The 23,034-nt window shown below is 43.2% G+C and overlaps 1 protein-coding gene across 2 annotated transcripts in view; it reads right to left on the bottom strand.

Moving 5' to 3' along the window:
- Positions 1-23,034, bottom strand: part of HACE1 (HECT domain and ankyrin repeat containing E3 ubiquitin protein ligase 1) — a 339,965-nt gene that overhangs the window by 223,051 nt on the left and 93,880 nt on the right. For both annotated transcript variants that reach the window (XM_085611183.1, XM_085611184.1), the window contains exons 6-8: positions 7,233-7,364; positions 6,376-6,458; positions 4,522-4,618 (exon numbers count right to left, since the gene is read on the bottom strand). In XM_085611183.1, coding sequence (XP_085467309.1) covers positions 4,522-4,618; positions 6,376-6,458; positions 7,233-7,364 — 312 coding nt within the window. The remainder of the gene's footprint in view (positions 1-4,521; positions 4,619-6,375; positions 6,459-7,232; positions 7,365-23,034) is intronic.

Genomic DNA, 23,034 nt, shown 5'->3' with positions numbered 1-23,034 from the left:
GGTCGGACCCTTGTCTGTCGGGGGATGGACCTCGGCATCAGCCAGGATCAGAGATCCTGATGGAGCGGCGGTCAGAATCGTGATCCAGAATGGAGGTAGGCCGGGGCAGGCACCATTGTGGGGATTATGATGTCCCTTTATGACAGCCTATAGCTGGTGGTTCGAACACCATGAAAAGGCTGTCGGAAATGGACTTTGGGGGCCCCAAATAAGGCACCCGTCCCTCAGGTGTCACTGCCAAGTGGCCCTGGGGGCACATGTAGTGCCCCCACTCACATTCATGCATGGCACACGGTGCATGGATGTGCACAGAGTGCACTTTTACACTGCAGCATGTGCTCCGGCCCTCTTCCTGGGCCACAGCACAAGCCGCCGGGTTAAAGAGCACTTTCTCATCGCCAGCACGGCGGTAGCATCCTAATTCAGTGGTCAGACTGCTGACTGCTTGTCGGGCGGTCTCCTGACAGCTGCGATAGCGGTTGGCGGTCCAGCAGCTGCCATCATAATGAAGCTCTAGGTTAGGAGTTACAAGGGGCAGAAGCTGTTCTTAATGCAGACATATCTTGCAAGCAGAGTAATCACTTAAAACAGGCTAAGCTGTATCCGATAGAGATACTGACTTTCAAAAGGACATCAATGGAAACCTGTGAGAAATTGGGTTGTTGGTTGAGGGGGGTGAAACATATTCAATCAACATCCACAATCCTTTTCAGGCTGAACCGCAAAAAGTCACTAAATTAACATGTACCTACCCCTCTAGTAGCTTGGCAGAAAAGCAGTCAGGCTTACCTACGAGACAATATGTAAACTATTTATGCAGCACACCAACAGTAATGAAGTGAAAACACAACACAAGAAAATCCCACACCAATTTAGGAAAAATAGAGTCGATTTTAATAAATTATTTGGCACCAAAACGGCAAAATCCAATTAGTAGAACCAGAGATATGTAATTTTAAAAGTTTAAGTAAAAAAATAGTGTTCAAAAGCACAAAGCCCCACCTGTGGTTATCTAGTCATGCCGAACGCAATTTCAGGCCGACCATGAAGCAGCACAGTCTGTATACAGGGACCAAGTTAGGCCCACTGCAAATTGTACCTTATATCCTTGATGTGGGGCATTGTACCGTGCAGTGGCGGTTCGAAGGAGCGATGTGGGGTCCTGCATCAAGATGCATCGCGCAGCATTAATTCCGATTAGTAATGCAAAGACCTGCGGCGAGTTACATCGTACTTGCGTCAGCTCAGAGGAGGAGCTGCAAGCCCTGCGATGCGAGGTCTGCATCACTCTGCGTCAGTTCAATTGAGAAGCTGCGAGGGCTGCAATGCAAGGTCCGTTTTGAAATGAGTCATGCTGGGTTGGTGCTAATGAGAAGCTGCGAGGGTTGCGTCGGTTCTGATGGTAACCAGAGCTGGGCTAGCACAGCACCTTTATCCCCACTTCCTAGGGTCCTGGACTGGGGAGGCACCACTTGAGGGGTGTGGAGGTAGGTCTCACAGCAGGTAGAGTAGATGTGCAGGGATCAAGATGATTGGAGACTTTTCTGTCCTTGAGGCTCTGATCAGGAGGCCAACCAAATAGCCTGTGGAGTCACTCTGGTGGTTGTGGGTTGCAGGACTAGTCCTTACTTGGGCAGCAGATCAGCCATTCTGGCAGCAGAGGAGTCTACAACGTCAAAGAGTAATCTGAAACATTAGTATGAGGATCCTATTTTTATACCTGGTGCCTCCTTTGAAGGAGACATTTCTAGAGGTTCTCCTTCCAAAAGTGCTTGGAATTTCCTGCCCCCCCCCCCCCCCCGCCCTGGGTCTAGTCTATTTGGGGGCACAATAGGCTAGTATTAAGTCAGCTTTATGTGAGTTGGTCATGTGCTTTTGAAGTGCAAGTGTGGTGGGTGACAGCTCCGCCCCCTCCATCTTGCCAGAGATGGCTCTTTCTGCCAATAACCAGGCTCTCTATTGTGATTCTTTCTGGGAGAAATACACAAAGGCCAACTACACCTAGTCAAGTGACCCAGGAACAGGCTGCAAACTCCAAATGGTCAGGACAGGACAATGCCAATTTTCTAAAAGTGGCATTTTCAGAATTAAAATCTGACTTTACCAATAAAAAGGATTTTAAATTACAATTTCTCAGACACGAAACATGACTTTCCTGCCAGCTAACTAATCAAAAGGTAGCACTCATTAAATGTAATAAGGTAACCTGAAATTATCCTAGGGGAGAGTTAGGCCTCACAGCAGTGAAAAACAAATTTGTTTTTCACTACCACAACATGTAAAACTAAGAAGTACATGTCAAACTTTTTAATTGCAATACACCCTGCCCTATGGGCTGTTTAGGGCCTACCTTACGGGCGACCTGTATGTATTAAAGAGTGTCAGGCTTGACGAGGGAGTTATTTTGCCAAGTCAAAATGGCAGTTTAAATCTGAACACATAGGCTGTAATGACAGGCCTGAGACATGTTTCAAAAGGCTACCTAAGTGGGTTGAACAATAATTGCTGTAGGCCAACTGTAGCATTTAATATATAGCATGTAATATCACTTTCCTGGGGACTTACAAGAACATTTAATGTGCCAACTCGGCGTGAGCCAGTTTTCCCATGTTTAAAGGAGAACGCACAGGCACTTTAGCACTGTTTAGCAGTAGTAAAGTGTACAGACTCCTAAGGCCAACTAAAACAAATTCAGAAAAAATAGGAGTAGTGAATGCAAAAAGACCACCCCAAGACTGACAGGTTTATAAAAAAAAAAAAAAACTATTTGCAAACTGGTCCAAATGTGTCAGGGAAGAACAGGGCCCATTCTTGGTAATATCCTTGATGGAGAATTTCTACAAGGTCTTACCCAGCCTTGGAAGAATACAGCTGTGGTTTTAGAACAATGGCTCCACTGAGTGCGGAAGAGCTACAATTGACATTCATATATGGTCTTGGGCAGGGGCGCCGTGAGTACCCCACTTTAGCAACTACAGGGGGCGTGGGGTTCTTAATGGGACTCTTCTGTCTTTAACTCGCCAGACAAAAGCTCATAATTATTGTTAAAGGAAGAAGGGATGATAGAAAAGGGAAAGAAGGATGTAAGGTTAAAAGTTAGAATGGGTGGATGGGTGAAAGTATTCATGAGCGGGTAAAAGGATGGATGCAAGGGTAAAGAGATGCGTGGGTGGTTAATAGGATGGGTGCAAGGATACATGGATGAAAAGATGCATGGATGGGTGAAAGGATAGGTGAAAGGGTGGATGGCCGAAATTATGCCTGGGTGGATGGGTGAAATGGTGGGTGAGTGTAAAAATGTGTGGATGGTTGAAGGGATGCGTAAAAGGTGATTTGGTGATAGGATGCCTGGCAGGGTGAAAGGGTGGATGGGAGAAAGGATAGGAGAAAGGGCAAAAGAATGGGTAAGAGAGTGGATGGGTGAAGAATAAACAGGTGACAGAATGTAATGCAGGAGATCAGTGGGTGGGTGGAAGGATGAAGAGATAGATGGTTGGATGGAAGAGAAAAGGGAGATCTTCTGGGGAAGGGTGTGCTCAGCTTCTTCACTTGCTTGGTGCAATCAGAGCATTGGTTCAAAGTGAGGGGAGTATTTTAATTTACTGACTACTCCCTCTGGTCTTGGGCTTAAGTGAAAAGTACTGCCTTCATGCATGCAGAAGTGATGGCTATGTCACCCCTTCCATACATTCTTTGAACTATCTTACTTTGAAGAGCATAATTAAGTCAAATGTTAAGTAAAATGTTCATGAGGCAAATGACAGGATTGGCTGGTCTTTATTTGTTCAAATGTCATCCCCACATGTCTTATAAGAGCGTTGAGTAATCTGAAGTTCAGGCTTTCACCATTTGACAGTCTTTACCGTATGCAATAAACTGTGTAGAGGATAATCTGAAAATTCCTAAGGGCTTGAAGACCAGTGTGAAGGTGAGAATGCTCTATATAAACCAACTTAAAAACACATCAAGGTCATAAGGAAAACACTATGATGAGAGAACCTACTCTTGCCCAACATCTTACCACTGCACTGCCCATAAAACTTCAGAGAGGCCATTGCTTCAAACCTACAAGTAAATATTAGCCACTTGAAAGTAAAATAAAAGGAAAATGGTACATATTCTCACATAATTGAGAGCAGAGTCAATATCTAAAAAATGTCCAGAAGACTAAAGAAAAAAATCACGCGAACAGACAAACTAATGCTGAAAGACACTGCTCTGAAAGGGCATGAACAAGTTTAACTGATTTCCTTCGTGCCAAGGAGTCTGGGAATCTAAACAGCCTATATATCATGGAAATATACAAAGAAGCAATCACTTTTCATTCACAGGTTAAAAATAAAATAAGAAGAAACAGGTGTGACTAAGGCTCAGCTTGAAATGGGCAACACTACTCCAAGGTTATGAATCTGGGATGCATTGCTTGGTAGAGAGATGGACAATGTTCTAGTAGGAGCAACAAGTAGCAGAGCTAGAATGTATTACAACAAAGTCTGAAAACTTTCAAACGCTAAACGTTACCTGTACACAGAGGTCCATTGGTGTGACTCCATTTTTATCTGGCAAGTATTTTGCACCTCTTGATAAGAGGATTTGTGCTGTATCCCTTTGGCCATGGCTAATTAAAACAGAAATAATATTAGTTATTGAGTGTTTTTTGTTTATTTAGCCATTCATTCAATATTAGTTGTTGATTGCATCACATCTGCAACTAGCACTACACCTAGAATGACACACTTAGCAAGAGACACTAACTGTGATATACCCACTATTGCTTGAAAAATAGACATTGTGAGGTAGACTCCCTTGCTGTTGGAAAGAGGGCCAGTAATTGATTTGCAATTGATGCAGTCATGGTTTCTTAGTTCACATTTGTCTTATGCTAGCTTTTCCCAGGTGGGAAGACAGACAAACAGCATCTGTTCTCCACAGGTGCTCTGAGTGGGAATTAGAGAAATGCAGTAAAACAAATTTACGTATTTATCAGCTTCATGTCAACAGGGTGTTCCCACATTCTCTATGATTCTAAGAAAAGAATTAATCTTGTACGAATATATATTTTCAAATATTTACATTTTCTCAAAACTATCCTTTGCACATTTTCAGGAGAGCTGGAGGAAAGTGTGGAGAACAAGCTATCAAAGTGAGTCTACTGCACAAGTGAAAGTAAGTTAGGCCTGTGGAATATTAGCACACATTAAGGATTGCATTAGGCTAGGGTGAAAACTTCCTACATTGAGGCTCCTTCCTCATTGCATCAATGGCCACTTTGAAGAGACAATCAACAGTAGTGCCCATTAGTGACTGTTTTACTTGATAGAAGAGAGTGTTCAAATGACAATAGAGAAATACAGTGCACATTAATTGTGATGGAAAAAAAGAGAATAGAGGTAAGAGGCTATTACCATTAGAAGCTCAGGGCACAAAAGATAAACATGCTGGTGAGTGGACACATATAAAGTAACCTACAAGTATACACAGATTCTACATTTCAAATCATCTTGAAGGACATTTTCAAGCATACTAAAGCTGAAGGAAACTGCTCTGAAAATTGTCATGCGTCTTTAGGGAAGGAAAGTAACAAACATGTGTGGGCTGGGCCACCTCAGGACAGTGCAACATTGAACAATGCTTAAACCGAGAACAAAGACAAAGTAATTCCTCTCACTTGCCACCGGAGTGCCACTATTTCTATACATATATTTACCAAACTGACCCTTTCTTGCATGATATACGCTACTTCCACAACCTCCTTTGCCACGTGGCACCTTAACTGGTATCTAAAATCATCTCCAAATCCTAGTATTCTTATAATCAACGTCTTTAGGCCATGGTGTTTTGAGTACATTGCTTCATCATTTCACGAACATCTCCCCAAGCATAATAGCCAATCCAACATTCACTAGAAACAAGTTTCCAGAAAAAAATATTCAGCGAATGTTGAGCAGCGAGATTACTTTCCAGAGGTTTCCAATGTAACCACACTAGAGACTGGTACTTTGTGACAGCAAGCAGAGAGGCTTGGGTAGTTATTTCTCTATAAGAAGTATACGATTATGTAACACAACAATGACTTTAAAAAATAAAAAAAACCATTTGCCATCACATTCTGGAGCTACTGCTTGCGGCATTCTGCATGTGCACGTTGCTTAGCAAAAGAGGTGGACTGCTGTAGAGGTCACAAGGACAATTTGATGAAAGTGAAAGTTAAGATCCTAGGACCCTTCCAGAATATTTCTACTTAAAGGAACACTGCTAGTAACTGTTGCAGTGTGCTTCAACATGCAAAACCTAAATAGTGATTACCAATGTGGAGCATGGAAAAATAACACAAACATCATTACACTGAAATAGGTGTATAACAACTGGCCTCACCTGCACGCAAAATAGAGAGGTGTTGCTCCAGACACATTTGGTCTGTTGATATCTGCACCGCTGTCTAAAAGACAGAGCACCGTCTAATAAAAACAAGGAGAAGCACATTTAAATGGCATTGCAGAAAAGCAAATACCAACACTTGGCTTTTGTCAGTCACCATCCACTTACACTATGCATACAAGGGATCAAAACAAGGTTTCAATGTTGCTTGATTCTGTCCATAACAAAGAAATAAACACCAGTCAAATGTCAATGTGCTTTTTCATTTTTATATTTTTACAACATTCAACTATAGAGAAGGCTAGGGAGTGCATTGAAACCAAGGAGAGGCTACTACTATGGCGATGTTGGGTACCCCTAGTTCAAGATTTCTACTTCCTTCACATCTACATATATTTACAGTATGTACCAAAAACTTGAGATATAAAAGAAAGGGCTACAACGCTGGCTGAAGTATTACAATGACAATAATGACAGGTGGCAAAGATGTTCAAAAGAGGAAGAAGGAAAGCTATGAGGAAGCAGGAGGCAAGTGAAAGACTAAACTCACGTAATGGCACAATGATAACCGTCAAATACTGAACCATCAGCAACAAAATTGTTCAAACCAACATGAGGTTAGAGTGGTAAAGTGGAATCCACAAGTTCATTGTGTATTACACTAATGAGTGGGAGTTGATCGGGGCAACTGCACACATTCCACTCAGTAGCCAAAGAACAAGAGTTCAGAAGGTAATCTTAAGGCTATCTAGAATAAATTAACCAGCTAAAGTAAATCCCTACAATTACAAAAGTATTCCTATATTTAAAAACGTTTTCATCAATGTATTTAATCTTTGCATTGATAAGCTCACCGTTTTGTGACCATTTTGGCACGCCACATGCAGTGCAGTTTGCCCCATTGAATCTTCCACATCCACGTTGGTCACATGTTGCACAAGATCATGAAGCAGTTCTGTTCGCCCATTAACAGAGAGCCAGTGAATCTAAGGAAGAAAGAGAAATATGAAATAAGATCTTGGCAGAAAAGAGGTTCCCATAAATGTAAATAAAATATAACCTATTTTCTAAATTAAGCCTCTTTGTTAATACCATATCTCAAACCTGAAGACGCTGGAGCAATCTGGAGTAATCCAGTAGTCCAAGGTGGTGTTACTTGGAAGGTGTACAGAAGAGCCTACAAATGGAGTGGTATTGAAGGAGCCTCAAATTGGATGGCATTAGCGTTTTCTACTTTAAGATTAAAGACTGGGATAAAAAGTTAATGTCAATATCTTGGACCAGACCATTTTTCATCAGCATAACTAAATAAATCAGATTTAGCATGATCCTGTAACCAAGCATAACAGAGTTTGATCTGGATCTAAGAAAGATAATAGCTTGCATGGCACAAAAATACTCTGAGGATCGTAGAGTCTGTAATGAAGCTAGATCTAATAGGTATATTCTTTGAAAAAAAAATGTCTTTGGTATTGAAAATTCATCGGAAGTGGAATACATACGACTGAAAAGACACAAACTCAAGTAAATATCATGAGACTTCAACATTATATCTTTGCATAAGTCCAAGATCAATGATTGAGTGCCAGAAGAAAAAAAGTTACTTACCTTCAGCAACGACTTTTCTGGTGGCTACCCAGTCTATGTCCAGATTACTCACCTTTTCAATTGGCTCAAGGTATAAGACCGGATAAGGAAACTTTTGAACATAACGATCATGCATGCAGATAGGTGGCAGTAGTAGCACAGGTGTAAGATCAAGGGAGACAAATAGCACCACCATGGCGTCCTGACATCAGTTCCTGGTCCATTTTTTTTCCAATATCTTTGAGGCAGGTGAAGACAGCATTAAATCCAACATGGATATGAAGTGCAACAGAACTAAGATGGAACCTTATTAAAAATAGGGAGGTGAGTAGTATCTGTGATGAATCTCCAGGTAGAAAGAGTATACACCAGAAAGATAGTTGACGAAGGGAAGTAACTTTTCTGCCGATTGGAACTTTTACCGAACATCTTATCACATTTTAAAGAGATCCTAAAGCAGTAGTCTTTTTTCAAGTGATGGGTCTGAGAGAGTGGTCACACCAGAAATCCTAGAGCACAGAACAAGTGAAATTGATATACCATCTCACTTCTGAGTCCAAGCAGAAGAGAGCAGCGAAGTCCATATCATCACATATCAAATGTCTGCCGCAGAAACTCTCCTAGCTAGTGCCAATGTTGAGCCTTCGCTCTGGTTGAAAGAGTACATATTCCACCTGGTGCTTCTTTATTAGCAGGGTCATAACAAAAATTGACGTTGAGGATGATGCAACATGGCAAAGTCCTCTTTTAGATTGCCTTGCCCATTTTTCTATCTACATATCGTTCAAATGCTGCCCACCAAACCTAATCTCTTTTTGTTGATATAATAACTACCCACCTGAGTGTCAAGACAATGAAACCTCTCCTCCTCTTTGGAGGGATGGGGAAAGTGTAGAATGTTGGTACTGTAATGGACTGCCCCATATGGAATGGGGTAACCACCTTGGCCAGGCAATTGTTTCTGTCCTCAGAATCAGCTTGTCAGCATAAAAACAGGGCAGAGTGGACAGAAAACACAGAGCTTACAGCTTGCCGACAGGTTGTGCTGAAGTGATGCCCACCAAAACCCACTTTTGAAGATCATGAGATGCAACTGTGTAGGGATTCAAATGAGACCCCATCAAGAACGTCAAAAACAAATTTAGGGGCCATTGGGAATGACAAAGGTTGAGTGAAGAGGGACACCTGAGCTCTTGGGCATTAACTTTGGCATCTAAATATGGTTTGACTGACCCAAATATGTCATGCCAGTGTTGCTGATGTGGTCTAGGCTCAAGCTGTAATTCAGCTCTGTTCCCGGCTTCTACAGCAAAATATGTGTGCCTTCCTCTTGGCTCTAATCAGAATGGTCTTGGTTTTTGGGGACTGTTCCTGGGGAGGAGAGCTGGCAGTACTGGTGCTGGAATCGGCGCCTGTAGAAGAGCCTCCAGCCAGCATCTGCAGTATGCCCGGAAGATGGCCCATGGTGGTTGAATGGAGCGAAGGATAAAAAGAAAACACCAGCAGTATCGCAAACTGAGCACAGTATCGCAAACGGAGCACTGAAAAGTATCATGGAGCCCAAACGTGCACCAGAGGGGATCGCGGTGTTCCTGTAAAATTGCTGTCACGATGTGCAGGAACTGAACGGGGTTGGCGCCCTTTGCCCAAAAACATTTCTGGGTATGTAGTAATAAGTCCTTGGGCCGACATCGGCAGTGGAACCAGTGGAGGGTTTGACAAGGAAGCTGGGACAGGCACTGGAGTGGATGCCAGAGGAGCTGTAAGTGGAGGTTCCTCGGTGTAGTGATGTCCATCATCTTTAGCTCGGAAGAGGCCTGGAGGTGGATAACATAGAGGTGTAATACCTTGCCTTCGACATCGAGATGAGGCATTGTTTCTACTCCTCTTTTCTGCTTCCTCCTATTCTCTTGAGAAAGTCTGGGAGGGTGGAGAAGAGCTCAACTTCGAGCCAACATCGACCAGCATTGAGCCCAATGCTGGTCACGTGTGCAATCCATAATGAGTTTGGCCTTCTGCTCCTGGATTGCTTTATTATGCATGGGGTTGCAGTCATCATATTACTTGGAGTCATACTTCGGCCCTAGGCACCACAGGTAAAATTCAGTTGTCAGGAATGGACATTCATCCATGGCAGGAGATGCAAGGCTCACCCCTAACTTCGTCAAGGGAGCCATCCCTAAAGAACTGCACAGTTTATAGAAATTAGGAGAAAAATTGTTTTGAAAAATGTGAAACAAATTATGTTGCGTCAAAAGGTACAGAAATAAAGGAATATCAGGACTTTGGAAGGGCACTATATGGCTCCAGTTAAGTCACACCTATGCTACATCTGGTGCCGAGATGAAGCAGGGTAGAAATATTACAACATTTCCAGATCCAGTATGGCACCTGTGGATATTCAAAAGCTGAAGAATTTACAAGTGGAGTTATCTGTATATGTCACCCAAGATCCTCCCATAGGATTGCTGATCATTCAAAAAAAAAAAAGATACATGACTGATTACATTTAAATAGAAAACTATCCATATTGTATTATTTTTCAGGATGATGGTAAATTGTGCTGATAGTGTACATTTCATTGCCCTTGATGTCCCACACCGTCCTCCATTTAGTGAGGCTTTACTCTACCCAAGTTTCAGTTGTATGTTCTTCTTGCCCATATCTTTCTACAAATAAATAATACAATAGATCAAATAAATGATCTTAAATAGACGTTAAAATTAGTATCTTCTATCATTTCTATAAGGTTTACACAGCCAATGACAGGCAATGTTAAATGTTGGACTTGACCCTTTTTGGCTAAAGTTCCCTAAACTTTTTGCCTTCCCCCGAAGACCTTTTTTCTGACATGGTGTTGGCAACTTAGATGCTTTGGGCCCTTTAGTGCAAGTGCTACCTGTATAAAGTGTTATGGTAATTGGTTGTCCATAATTGTGCCACCCACACACGTAGCCCTAAGGAGAGAGATCAGGCCTGCCACTGCAGTGCCTGCGCACAGTTTGCGAACTGCCATGTTGTCCTGACAAGTTGCCAGGCCTTACACTTCCCTTTCCATGCACATCAGACACCCATATAGTAAGCCCAAGGTACCCTCTCTGGCCAGGGTGCAGTGTCGGTGAAAGGTAGGACATGTACTGAGGTGTGTACCATGTTCTAACAGTGAAATATTCTCCATTTCGTTTTTCACTGTTGCAAGGCCATCTTGCCCATAGGACAGAATGAGGAAGGTTGTGAAATATGTTTCCAGCCTATCTTCCCGTAGGCTTAAGATGTAGAGGTGAAATTTAGTGTGCCCGAACTCACAATTTAATAACAAATCTTTGTGAAGTTAGTTTTTGAATTGTGTGTTTAGAAACCACGCTTTTAGAAGTGTTTGTTTTTTTGGTTCTAACAATTCTGTGTGTCTCTGCCTGGTTGTGGATTGACTGTCTGGATTTGAATGTGATAGGATCTGGGGAAATGTGTTGACCCAGGGGAGGAGTAGCGGAGGCTGCAACAGGCTGACCTGCATCTGGAGTGTAGGGGGTGTGGGGGGAGAAGGAACCCCCTGGATGTGAAGAGGCCTGGGCTGCTGCCATAAAAGAATGGCTCCACCTCCTGCTGAGTGATTGAGGAACCAGACCCACACTATCAAAGGAAGAAGGTGCCACTGGCAGGCAGACAACCAGAACTGGTTTGGACTGAGGTCAGTGACCCCTGAACACAAAGACTTCAAACACATTTAGGGGTATAACTATGAGAGCGGAAACCCCTGAACGTTGGACTGATCAAGACTGAAAAGGATTGAAACTACTTCGTGGAGAAGAGGAACCTCTGCCAAGGAAGAACAGCTGAAGAGAAGGACTGACCCTTCCTGTGTGTTCTGGGGCGGCTGGCCTGCAGTTTGCAGATTTAACTAAGGAGAGGTTAAGGGACATTGCTGTGTGCTGTGTCCCCCTTCTTGAAAGGACTTTGCTGTGTCCCAAAGGAACTGGTCTCCAAGGGCCAGAGGAGAGCTGGCTCCCTGTTGTGGAAACTCAGGAACATCAAAGTTTCCAAATGTGTCTCAGCGACGCTGTGTGCGTGTGCTTTTTGCAGCCTGAGACCTTCGTAACTATTGCCCCAGAACTGTGCGGCCCGAAGCTCAACCGAGTCTCAGCGAAGCTTTGCGCATGTGCAGCCTGAGACTGCCGTGGTGCTGGTTGGATAGTGCCCAGTGACTGCAGTGCCCCCGCAGACTGAATCATAGTCCACGCTACTGTGTAGCTGTTTGTGGCCCGATCTGTCAATGTAACTGAGGCTGCGGATCAAGATCGCCGCCGCCGTCCCAAGCCGTAACGTGCTGAAGGATTTCGTAAAGCTAAGGAAGTTGTGAGGTAATCGTGCCCGCTGTTCGCAAGAGGAATCTGCCCAAGATCATCAGCACCGGAGAAGGCAGCGCAGTAACCTGTACGGCTACAGCGTCGCCTTGCATCAGAGCTGCATTGTCATCGGGAGTGCCCAGAAGGACACCCGACGAGGGGGCGGGGGGGGGGGGGATGAGTGAGAGAAAGAATGAATATCCCCCAGGTAAGGCTTGGACTCCGGTCAGGAGCCGCAAGCGTGTATGGCCTGGGGAGGCATGAAGGAGAGCTCCAGCTCTCTCCCGCTGCATCACATTAGACGCGCTGAGCCTTCGAGCGACCCGGACCGGCCCGGCAGGACCGGGGCCACCCTCGGAAGTTCAGGACTGTTGTCTGTGGTTGGGGCCTAGTGGTGCCCGCGCTAATCGCGTCGATTAGCCTCGTATAAGTCTTGCATTATGAACTGCCTTATTACTTGCATTGAGGATCGCATTATTCTTGCATTACGAACTGCATTAGTCTGACAATACGAACTGCATAGTATTGCATTAGGACTGCATTTGAACATCGTGAACTGCTCATTAATACCGCAAGAACCTACAAGTGTTTGTTGGCCTAATAACCGGCAAAGTGAAATATTACGAATATGCATATGTTGGATTTTTATCATTTGGTCTTACCTTGTTTTTCATATTGATAAAGATACCGCTATCTTCATACATCAGTGTGGTGCCCATTTGTGGTGTTATAACCTTGTCACTGGGAGCGTAGTTGCAAATACTTACACATTGCCTTGAAGATAAGCCTGGCTGCTCGTGCCAAGCTACCAGGGGGTGCCCCTCCTTTACCTGACTAGAAGCAAGGGTCCCTATTTGGACTAAGATAACTGCCTCAGCCAACTAGAGACGCCCAGGTCTAACAGTAAATGATGTCACTTTTGTAGTTTGTGTTTAAACATGGTTTAAACACACAATTATAAATTCATTAATTAATTAAAAATAATTTGTCATCACAACAGTGAACATGTTTGGGGATCAAAATAAAGAATGCTCAATCACAAAGTCTGGGGTTTGGCAATATTCAGAGTGAGGATTTGGTGTCACAATAGCAATGTCATCTACAAACTCCATGATACCAAATAGGTGCTGGATGCTTGTAATGGGGTCATGCCTGGATTAGACCATATTGCACATTTTCAATAAAGTGCAAATAAAGTCAGAGGCAATGAACAACACTGTCTTGGTTTATCCAAAACCTGCCAGCAAGGACGTTATATATGGCCTTTATTGGATTATATCAGACAGAAATCCAAATTTGCACAAAGCAGCCCAGCGAAAATTCCAATTCACTTTGCCAAATGCATTTTCCCCATCTAGTAGCACAGTGGGCAAAGTTCATCCCTTACGGAATTCCACATCAAGAAGCAAACATGTCAAGTTAGCATGCTCTAAAATGCTCCTGGCAGACAATTCCAGGTTGTACAACTGACAAGAGAAGTTACCAACCTGTATCTATTTTAGCAAAACTGCAGCTATCTACATTTAAAACTAAGACAGGGAAGGATATCACACCTTGGAAACCTTCCACTTTTTACAAAATTCAACAAAAGCATCTTGATTCCATGAATGGTGATAACTGCAGTAGTGATGCCATTTCTACAAAATTGTCAACAAAATGGGGCGGATCTCAGAGATAAAAAGGAGTTAGTGGAACTAGATGGGAAAACGGTCTTCTGCTGCAGTTTTTTTGCTTGGACTCACAAATAGAAATTTGGGTATTGTTATAGGTTGAACTAAAGGGATTTTTTCATATTTTAACTCAGTTGTCCGGATTTAAGATTATTAAGGAACCACAAGAAATGTTGAAAATGTCCCGGTTAAACCATGGTGTATCCTTCAAAACTTTATGGAACTATCAAGAATCCAATGAAAAATTAATCAGTCTAGTTAGGATGCAACCACAGGTAAAAATCCATGATCTGCAATATAGAAACACCATGTGCAGTAACCTAGTGTACAGAGAAGCAAATGTCCATCAGGAAATACCGACACCACGAGGCGCAGTACTACCTGACGACTGCGAGTTCCGCAGGCCGCAACATGCGATCAAATTGTTATGCATCACATTTTCCCGAATTCACAGCAGCAAGACTCTGAATCCTGAGTTTTTGGACCCACAAACAAATTCTGCCCAATATTATTCTGTAAATGTGCCCTCATATTAGCTGGTAACATGTGTAGTGAAAAGAAAGCTGAGTGAGAAAATTATGCACATCGTGTAAGCCTGAATTGAAGTGCAAATTCCCATTTGTGTCCAAATTGAGATTGCTGGGCAGTCATAATGAATGGGGGCTAAAGTCAAGAGAAATAGTTATTGATTCTGATGTAAGACGAAAAAGAATGAGAAAAAAAGTGCAGCCAGTTGGCAAGCCGTTTCTGCCGTTAAATATTACATAAATCATTTGTCTTATCAATTCTGGTTATTTGCATCCAATGCTTGCCCGAGCCTCGATTCGATGAGCAGCGATAGCACAGGGACATTTAAATTCACCATGTTGCTCATCTAAGGCAATATTGAAATCCCCTCTCCCCCAAAACAAATAAAGGGTTCGATCAAGGGAGGCAGTTTGACTGCCAACATCGACTGGATAGCTAGTTCTTCAATGTCAGAGCTGTTAAAGTACAAGGAGTGAAACAGTTGCTTTTCACTGAGCACTGCACTGCAGAATGACACAACCACTAGTGAACTTGATATTAGGTTTTTACGTGAATTCCTGTATTAAAATGAATGCAATTGTTTGAATACTCCAAGTTCACTATATGTTAAAAGGGTCTCTGTGTTGTACACATGGATACAGAACTGTAGCCTCTAAGCACTGTTTTTAATTTAGGTCTCGGCTAGACAGCACATGTATTTTCTCAAAGAGACTTGTGTTTAAACTGTGGGCTTCAGCCTGCCCACAGGCTTCCCAGTTGGTAGCTCCATCACCTGTCTCATATTCTTTGTCACCATTAGTCCCTGGCATGCACGATCGTGCCTCTTCCTGTGTTTAGACCTCCCCCAAAGCACGGACCAAGTACTTGTAAACATCCACTACACCAGTTTTTACGACCATTTTAGGACCTACTTTTTTCTTTTTCAGCACTCTACACAGGGCTTGTGCTTTTACCAGGTCCATCTCCTTCCACCCGCCCTCATTCCCCATCCACAGTATCACCCCCCCTCCCCATCACTGCTTTTTCCAACGTTGCTGCTTTTAGTTCCCACCACATCCTCCCTTCCATCACTGCATGCTCTATTGCACCTCCTGGTGCTTGCCCAGTCACTGCTTTTCCTGTGGTTGCTGCTTTCCATTTCTCCCACATCCTCCCTCCCTCATCCGCTTGGTACAGTGCACCTCTGGGTGCTTACCCAGTCCTCAAATCACCTCAGACCCAGTCAATGCTTTAAACTCCTATTGCAGTCTGTTTCGTTCGACTGAGTGGTGGTGTTCTGCCTTTTAATGTCCTGTTAGTGTATAGCTGACGTATGGATTTAAGCATGTGCGCACAGTTGTTACAACTTGGCCCATGTGTAGTCTGTTTATTTTCCACGCATCTGGGTACTAGGTGTGTGCGCATGTTTACACCATATGTGGTTGTTCAGCAATGGTATTTATAGCTTGACAATCAGAACTCAAGTGAATCAGGTATGAGTTATCACAGGGCATCTCAGAGCTTCTATAGTTCCTGTGTCTTCTGCTGTAAACTGCATAGCCACGTTTCTCCTGTGCAAAATGATTGAACTGTCCGTGTCTCACCTTGTTGCGTCTCATTTCATAGAGTGGGACTCTATTTCTTCAAATTTCTCCTGTCTGAACACTTTCTTACGGATCCAGGCTGAGTCTTGATGTCATCAAGATCTGCCTGCCCCTCAGAGTCCTTAGCAAATGTAGTCCTTTTCATGTGATTGCCAATACGATATATTTTCTCATGTTCACTACTTTAAACCAGCCCAACACTGATTCTTTCAGTTTTTTTGTGCAGTTTTATATAGCACCAACACCATCTAAAGGAAGTGGAGTGCTTTATTTTACCAACAGTTACTTATTTTCAGTTTTATATAGCGCCAAAACCATTAGAAGGTAATGGAGCGCTTTACATTAGCACCAGTTCCTTTACACAAGGACACATTCATTTTTGTAGGCACTGGGAGTTTAAGTGATTTGCCCAGAATCAAGGATGTTAAGCCAACACTGAAACCTGAACCTGGTCAAAAACAGTTGTTACTTTAAACTGCTACTGTTTTGATTACTCAAGATACAAGTAAACAATTTACTCGTCAGGATAACCTTTTTCCATTTGATACTAAACGGACACATTTGCTGATGGCCCACAACAAACAAGCACATTCTTCAACAATCAAGATTCCCCACCTACCTCACTCACTCACTGATCATACAGCAGCCATTATTCCACTACAGATGCCTGCCCTCAATTCTCAGATATTCACATTTGTGGTTCGAGAAGAAAATTAGAGGATGAATTACATAAAAAAATGAAAAAAAACAGAAGGATAGGAGGATATCACTAAGAGACACTGCAGCTTTATCAGTAGTTTACATAGTATTTGAGACGGCCTGTATGGCCACATGCATGTCCTTGAGAAGGATACTCTTTTAAGCAGAGGGTATAGCTGAGGAGACTGGCACTACAGGGCACTAAACAGAGTCCGGTGTTGAAGAGTTATCCACAATGCCAGATAACTTGTTTAATATGTTGTTGGCCTCTGTTGGTGTAAAACAGAAATACGTATAACTACAAGGTAATGCAGATAAAGTGCTAGCCCTACTTCCTGAAACAAATCAAAACGCTTATTTACAAGCCATAGACTTTGTCAATCCCCAGTTCCAGTCCAAAGAAAATGATAGTTCCATCTACTTCCCAAAGATGTTTTGTTAAGCATACAGCCAATGACTGTTCTCTTAAGAGAGCATTCTGTGATAAACAAGCATTGGTAAAAACCAATAGGCTTTGCATATGCTAATTCTATTGACTGTGTCCCTTTTTTTTTTTTTTTACATATCCTAGAACAGTTGAGCTTCTGTGCAGTATAACTTAAAGTCAAAAAGAAAAAGCGCTATGACACGGACAAAAACAATAGATTTTGCATATACAAAACCTATTGGCTTTACCAACGCTTTTTGGGTTTAGACTGCCTGAGACCTTTCTTCAGTTTACTGACGCCTCAGTACACGTTATTAATGCAGTTTAATGTTCATATTTCCGTGGACGGTTGTGAACAGTGTGAACTATTTGGCAAAAGGTGAACCTTGGTTATTGCTGCCACGAAATCGCACTGGTCGCTGCAAAAATAAATGGAGAAAAATGAACACAGCCATACAACGCTGTACTATGGCACCAAAGAGTAGTTTGATGCAAAGTAGCCTCACCCATAAAAATTATGTAACCTCTACCCTGTACATAGTTTAAGAAGAAATTACAGAAGATGGAACAAAAATAGCACCTGTATAATAGTATCCTAAGTAGTACTTTGATGCAAATTAGCATTATGCATGCATTTTAAATACCACTGTCCCAACGCACAATGTGCGCTGAAGCGTCACATTGGACACTGGACAAAATTTCCCGTATGTAATAAGTTGCTAAATAAATTGCTTATCTGTGCAGGTTAGCAGAATTTGTATCTAGCAAAATTAATCTAAGATGCAATAAAAATAAAATAGAGCAAAATAGCAGGCCTTAAATATGTGATAGAGTCTTCTTGTGGAGGTAACCAACACTGTAGTTGCCTCTCCCACACCACCGGTGCCCGCTCCCCCCCCACACTCCCTCCAAGTTGCACTGAAATAAAATCACAAAAGGTAGTGTCACTTTGAGGAGGTGACAAATGACAGAGGTTTGTGTACTGAAAACACCCACATTTGAAGTATATGCCATGTGGTGGCCCTGAAATGCCGTAAATCATAGCAACTTTTCTTGGAGTTGTGCAGCTGGGCCCACATGCAGTAATAGTGGGGTATTGGGCAGGCACCTATAGAACCGCGGTTGTCATCAGGTGATGTGACACCCATCTTATTAAGGTTGTAGGTCACTGGTGGACACTCAGCATGCAGCCGGTAGTGACACCCGGGAGTAAGCGAGGGCACTGAGCAGAGGTGCACTTTCCGAGGGACTTCCGTCCGTTTATTTTTCTCTGAAAGTTTCATTTGTGACCATAGTCCTATAATAAAAACACACACACACACACACACAAAGCACGGAAAGAATAGCATTTTGTAAACCAACAAATTTCACCCACATCTGTCTCTGAATATTTATGGCGAGCGGGGAAGGGCCGTGACCTGGCAGTGCTCGCAAATGTGCATTTCAATTCATTATTTTTAGGTCAAGCCTAGAGTCAATACGCATGCGCTGCTCTGCAAGGCATGCAGTATTAGAGTATGGACTTGAAGCTCCGCCATCTCTCAGCCCATATTTTTTTTATTTGCTTGTGTCTGTCCTTCGTAAATGCTGGCTTCTGATGCAGTAAGTGGCTTGTTAGCTTCTCCTTAGTGCAGCCTTGTCTTCATTTGTAACCTCCCATGGCTACTGGCCCTTTAACTTCTGTTACAAAGTACATGTTATTTAGTCAGTAAGCACTACTTTCTTTAATTATTTTCTCCTACTGCAGACACAACATGCTTTTTTGCAACATTGAGCATGCCATGCGAGCTTTCACTTTCCAAGCAGCCGGTCACTTGAAGGCTCCTCTTGTGTTACTATCTTTTGATCTCTGACGATAGAGTCTGCAACCCGATTCTTTCTGGCCCTTCCTCGTTTTCTCCAGCTGTCATTCCTTTAATGTGGCTAAACACACATTTATCACTAATGCGAACGGGGCTACATGCATTTTTTGGGGGGGTTGTTTCATTTAATTTAGTGAAGCGGGGGCAGGAGATTAATTCGCATGTGTCAAAAGTTTTTTTTTTTTAGATTTCAATGTAAAATATGCTTCACACTTAACTTCCAACCCCCTCACTCCTCCCGTAACACTTCCGCCAAGCCAGCCCCTAATCCCCAGTTAAACAGTCTAGCAGCTTTATGCCACCACCTTGTGTAAACCACAGTTCGTGGCTAATACACCTGACCAAAACAAATATTGGTTTTCGAATCCTAGAGTGGTCCACTGCCTTTCATCCTTAAGCGGTCGGTGATATATGATGTTGTGAGGTGGGCAGACCAGACTATGCTGTGGGCACCAAGAAACTATTTACTGTGTGGCATGTGTGTTTATACAAAGACACAAACGTATTTAGGTGTTTGAAACAGTACACAGTGCTGGAGGGCTCAACCTGCCCAGGCACTTAACAGACTGGTTATATCACGACAGGAGCACTGTGAACATATGATGCTCTACACAGATTGGCATGGGTGGGTGGAGTGGGTGCTGTACAGGCTGGATTATTGTGACCACAGGGTGATGGGATTGGGTCGAACTAAACAGAATGCTGTAATGACGGTTTTAACATTTCATATATTTACACTTCAATACACTGGATAAAGTGCTACGCCCAGAATCAAGTATTTATGATGAAATTACCCTAGGTATGCAATCCCAAAGAAGTCAGCAATTGAGCCACTCCACACTTCACTTGAGCACATATATCAATATATCTTAATGAACGGCCTCTGCTTTACCCCCGCCCCTCCAACCTCGGCCAACAACCCCTCCTTCATTTAATTTAAGGAATGCATATTGTAAACGTGATTGCTTTTAAAGGCCAAGTTACGAGTAATTGATAGATGCTGCTTAATTCGATAAAAAGGTGAATAATAAATATACCTTGGAGTAAAATTATTTGCCGGGTTACAATTAACGGCCAAAAAAGTAAGTTACAAAAGTTATCGGGCTCAGGAAGCGTGTGTGGGGTGGGGGTGGAGGGGGAGTGACACTTCACAATCGGTTTTAGCAAAGCTAAAGTACAAACACTATTTCTGTACATCTTAGGGACGGATCAAATCTAAACACAGGTTGCCCTCCCTTTCCTCTCAGATGTGCGGCGAGTGCATTAGAGCAGAGGCCCGTCAAGTGTTGGGGAGTGGCATGGGACACCACACTGATGGTAAGGCGGTGGCTCAGCCAGCTTGGCTCTCTGCAGCAACTGGGCTACTGATTGGCAACATCAGAGGACGAGAATTGTCAGTGTCAGGACTTTGTTAATGGTTTGAACGGTGGTAGGGCTGACTCGGCGCGACATCCATTTGAGGACAATAAAGTATCAATGAGGTGGTTGCGAACATTAAATAGTAAAAGTGTGGTAGCAAGTACTATATGAAACATGCTGACAACAAAAACAGAATGGAAGGACGTGAAAAGCTAAGAAACAGACATTTGTGTTCCAGTTTTTACTTGTAAATGTGATCCGTCAATTCATGGTTTCTACGAGCATACGGAACGTTAGTGTTGAAGACTTCTCTAAACGTCTCTTACTGCCTACAGCCAATCTATAGGTCGTAGGCTTGGCCACAGACTTTTCTCCACTCACTACAACAGTCCACCAGGACTATAGACAACTGTGTGTTCTTTGCCAGAATGTGGCGCGGGCAACTGCGATGTGCCAGCCTTTTTACATTTACGATTTTCTGTGCAGATGATCGTTAACATTTCAAATGAAATGCGTGTCTGTCATCTTCAGACAGCATCCATGTAACAAACAAGGCCTGCCAATTACAGCACAGAGGGGGGTGTTACTACGTGTGCTCGGCTGTGTGCAGTTACCCTCCTGACCTTGAAGGAGTTTGGGGTGAGTCCTGTATTTCACTAGACACACGCAAGTTTCTGTACTTTTCAGGGTGCTTCTACAAGCTTCAAATGTCCATAATTAATGACATATCAAACAAGCATTTGCAATGCAATAGGTCTCGCATTACTAAAATGTTTGCGCTATTGGCATTGCATTATTATTAGCAACGTCAATAGCTCAAACCTTAAATAATGCAAGACATGTTGCATTGCAAATGCTTGTTAAACAGAGCAACTGGAATCTAAAATAATTACGATTTTTTTACTACTGTTGTCCCTCCAATAATAATTTAGGTTTGGCTTCTTAATTCTGTGCTAGACTCCTGTTCACTGCACGTCTTACCTGGCCAAGAGGTGTGATTTCTCGGTCAGTGTTTTCCAAGCAGATCATTAATAGCAAGGTCTCTGAAACTCGAGTTCTGGCTGGAAATGAAGGGTGGATAGAGGCGATCATTTTCATGACGTACAGGGGAAGTGCAGGGGGCATGGCATGCAGAGCTTGCAAATTAATAGCAAGGTCTGCACTCTGAAGCTCGGGTCCTGGCAGGGAAAAGGGTGGATCCAGTCGAGAATATTCATGATGTGTGGGGGCGTGGTATGCCAGTGCTCGCAAATGTGCATTTTAATTCACTATTTTGAAACTGAATAAGCCAGTGGTGGCTCCTTCGCTAAGGCAGAGGAGTCTTGCCCCACTGCCTTTAGGCACGGCAAAAAAGAAACAATAAAATGATAATAATGAGATGTTATCATTTTATTCTTTTGTACTGGGCCAGTTTTGTGGGGTGGGGGTAGGCTGGGCAGATGGAAGGGAGTGGTGGCACCCTCCTAAGTGCGCATGAATGTTTAGCCGGCCCAAACATTCATGTGCACTTTGCATGTTCTCCACCAAGGCTGGGTGGAGAACATGCCCAGGCTTCTAATCCTCATCTGAGCGCTGAACCACCGCGCTCAGACCAATCACGACGCTGCATTGCAGCGTTGTGATTGGCTTAGGAGAGACTATCCTGCTTCCTGCTCTAAAAGAAGTCAGGAAGAGGACGGAAGAGAGGCGGCGGCCAGACAGCCAGCAGGTAAGTGTTTTGTTTGTGTTTTTTTTTGGTATTTTCTCCCCCCTTCCCCCTCCCCCTACCGATTTGCGGGAGCAGCCGTCACTGTGCATAACTAACAAATGGCATCTAAAACAATTACGTTAGAAGAAGCAATGGGAGAAATTAGTGGGGAGACCGGGTGAAGCAGCAAGAAGAAAGGTGCTATGAACCATATGGGCTGATGGCGTGCTCGATTGTAAATAGAAACGCAACCTCAAGTGGATTGCCTGCTTGTGCCCCGGGGTAGTGTATGCTTCGTCGGAGGTCAGAGGCAGAGAAGGAATAAAAGGAACTTTCGAAGGATCTCCACAGAGATAATTGCACTGGTGGACGATCTCCACGGAGATAATAACAGCATGCTGAACTCACAGCCCTCTGGCAGCGATGTAACATTAAAGCAAGGGTGTAGCTCTGGTTTATTTTGTTTTCCAGATCCTTGCTTGAGAACTTAAAAGAAGTTCCACCAAAGGGGATGAACCCAATGCTGATGGGAAACGGATAAGAGAAGCACACACAGAGGAATAGGAACTAGAATGCCTACAACCAATAGAAACGAGGAAAAGTAAAGTGACAAGCACAAGGGCCAATAAGAAGTGAAGGCGGGGTGTAAGGCCCGTTTAAAGATATATTACGACAGATTTCACAATCACAGCGCAAGTGCTGCAGGCGAAACCTAAAAAAAAGGATAGAGTAAAGTTGTTTATTCCTAGCTAAGGGCAGCAAGAAATTCTGCGAGTTTGTTGGATCGTTTGGGAAAAACAAGTTTTCTTGTTCTTGAAATATCTTCTCCAGGAGCTGCACCATAAACTCAATGCATTCTTTTCCTTCGACCCCTCTACAATCCTGAATCACTTTAATTTAGGCTGCAGTCT

Source organism: Triturus cristatus, chromosome 6 (assembly GCF_964204655.1).
Source record: "Triturus cristatus chromosome 6, aTriCri1.1, whole genome shotgun sequence".
In the NCBI taxonomy this organism is placed as follows: Eukaryota; Metazoa; Chordata; class Amphibia; order Caudata; family Salamandridae; genus Triturus; species Triturus cristatus.
The sequence above is the reverse complement of the archived record's forward strand: the minus strand, read 5'-3'. Positions and strand labels throughout refer to the sequence as shown.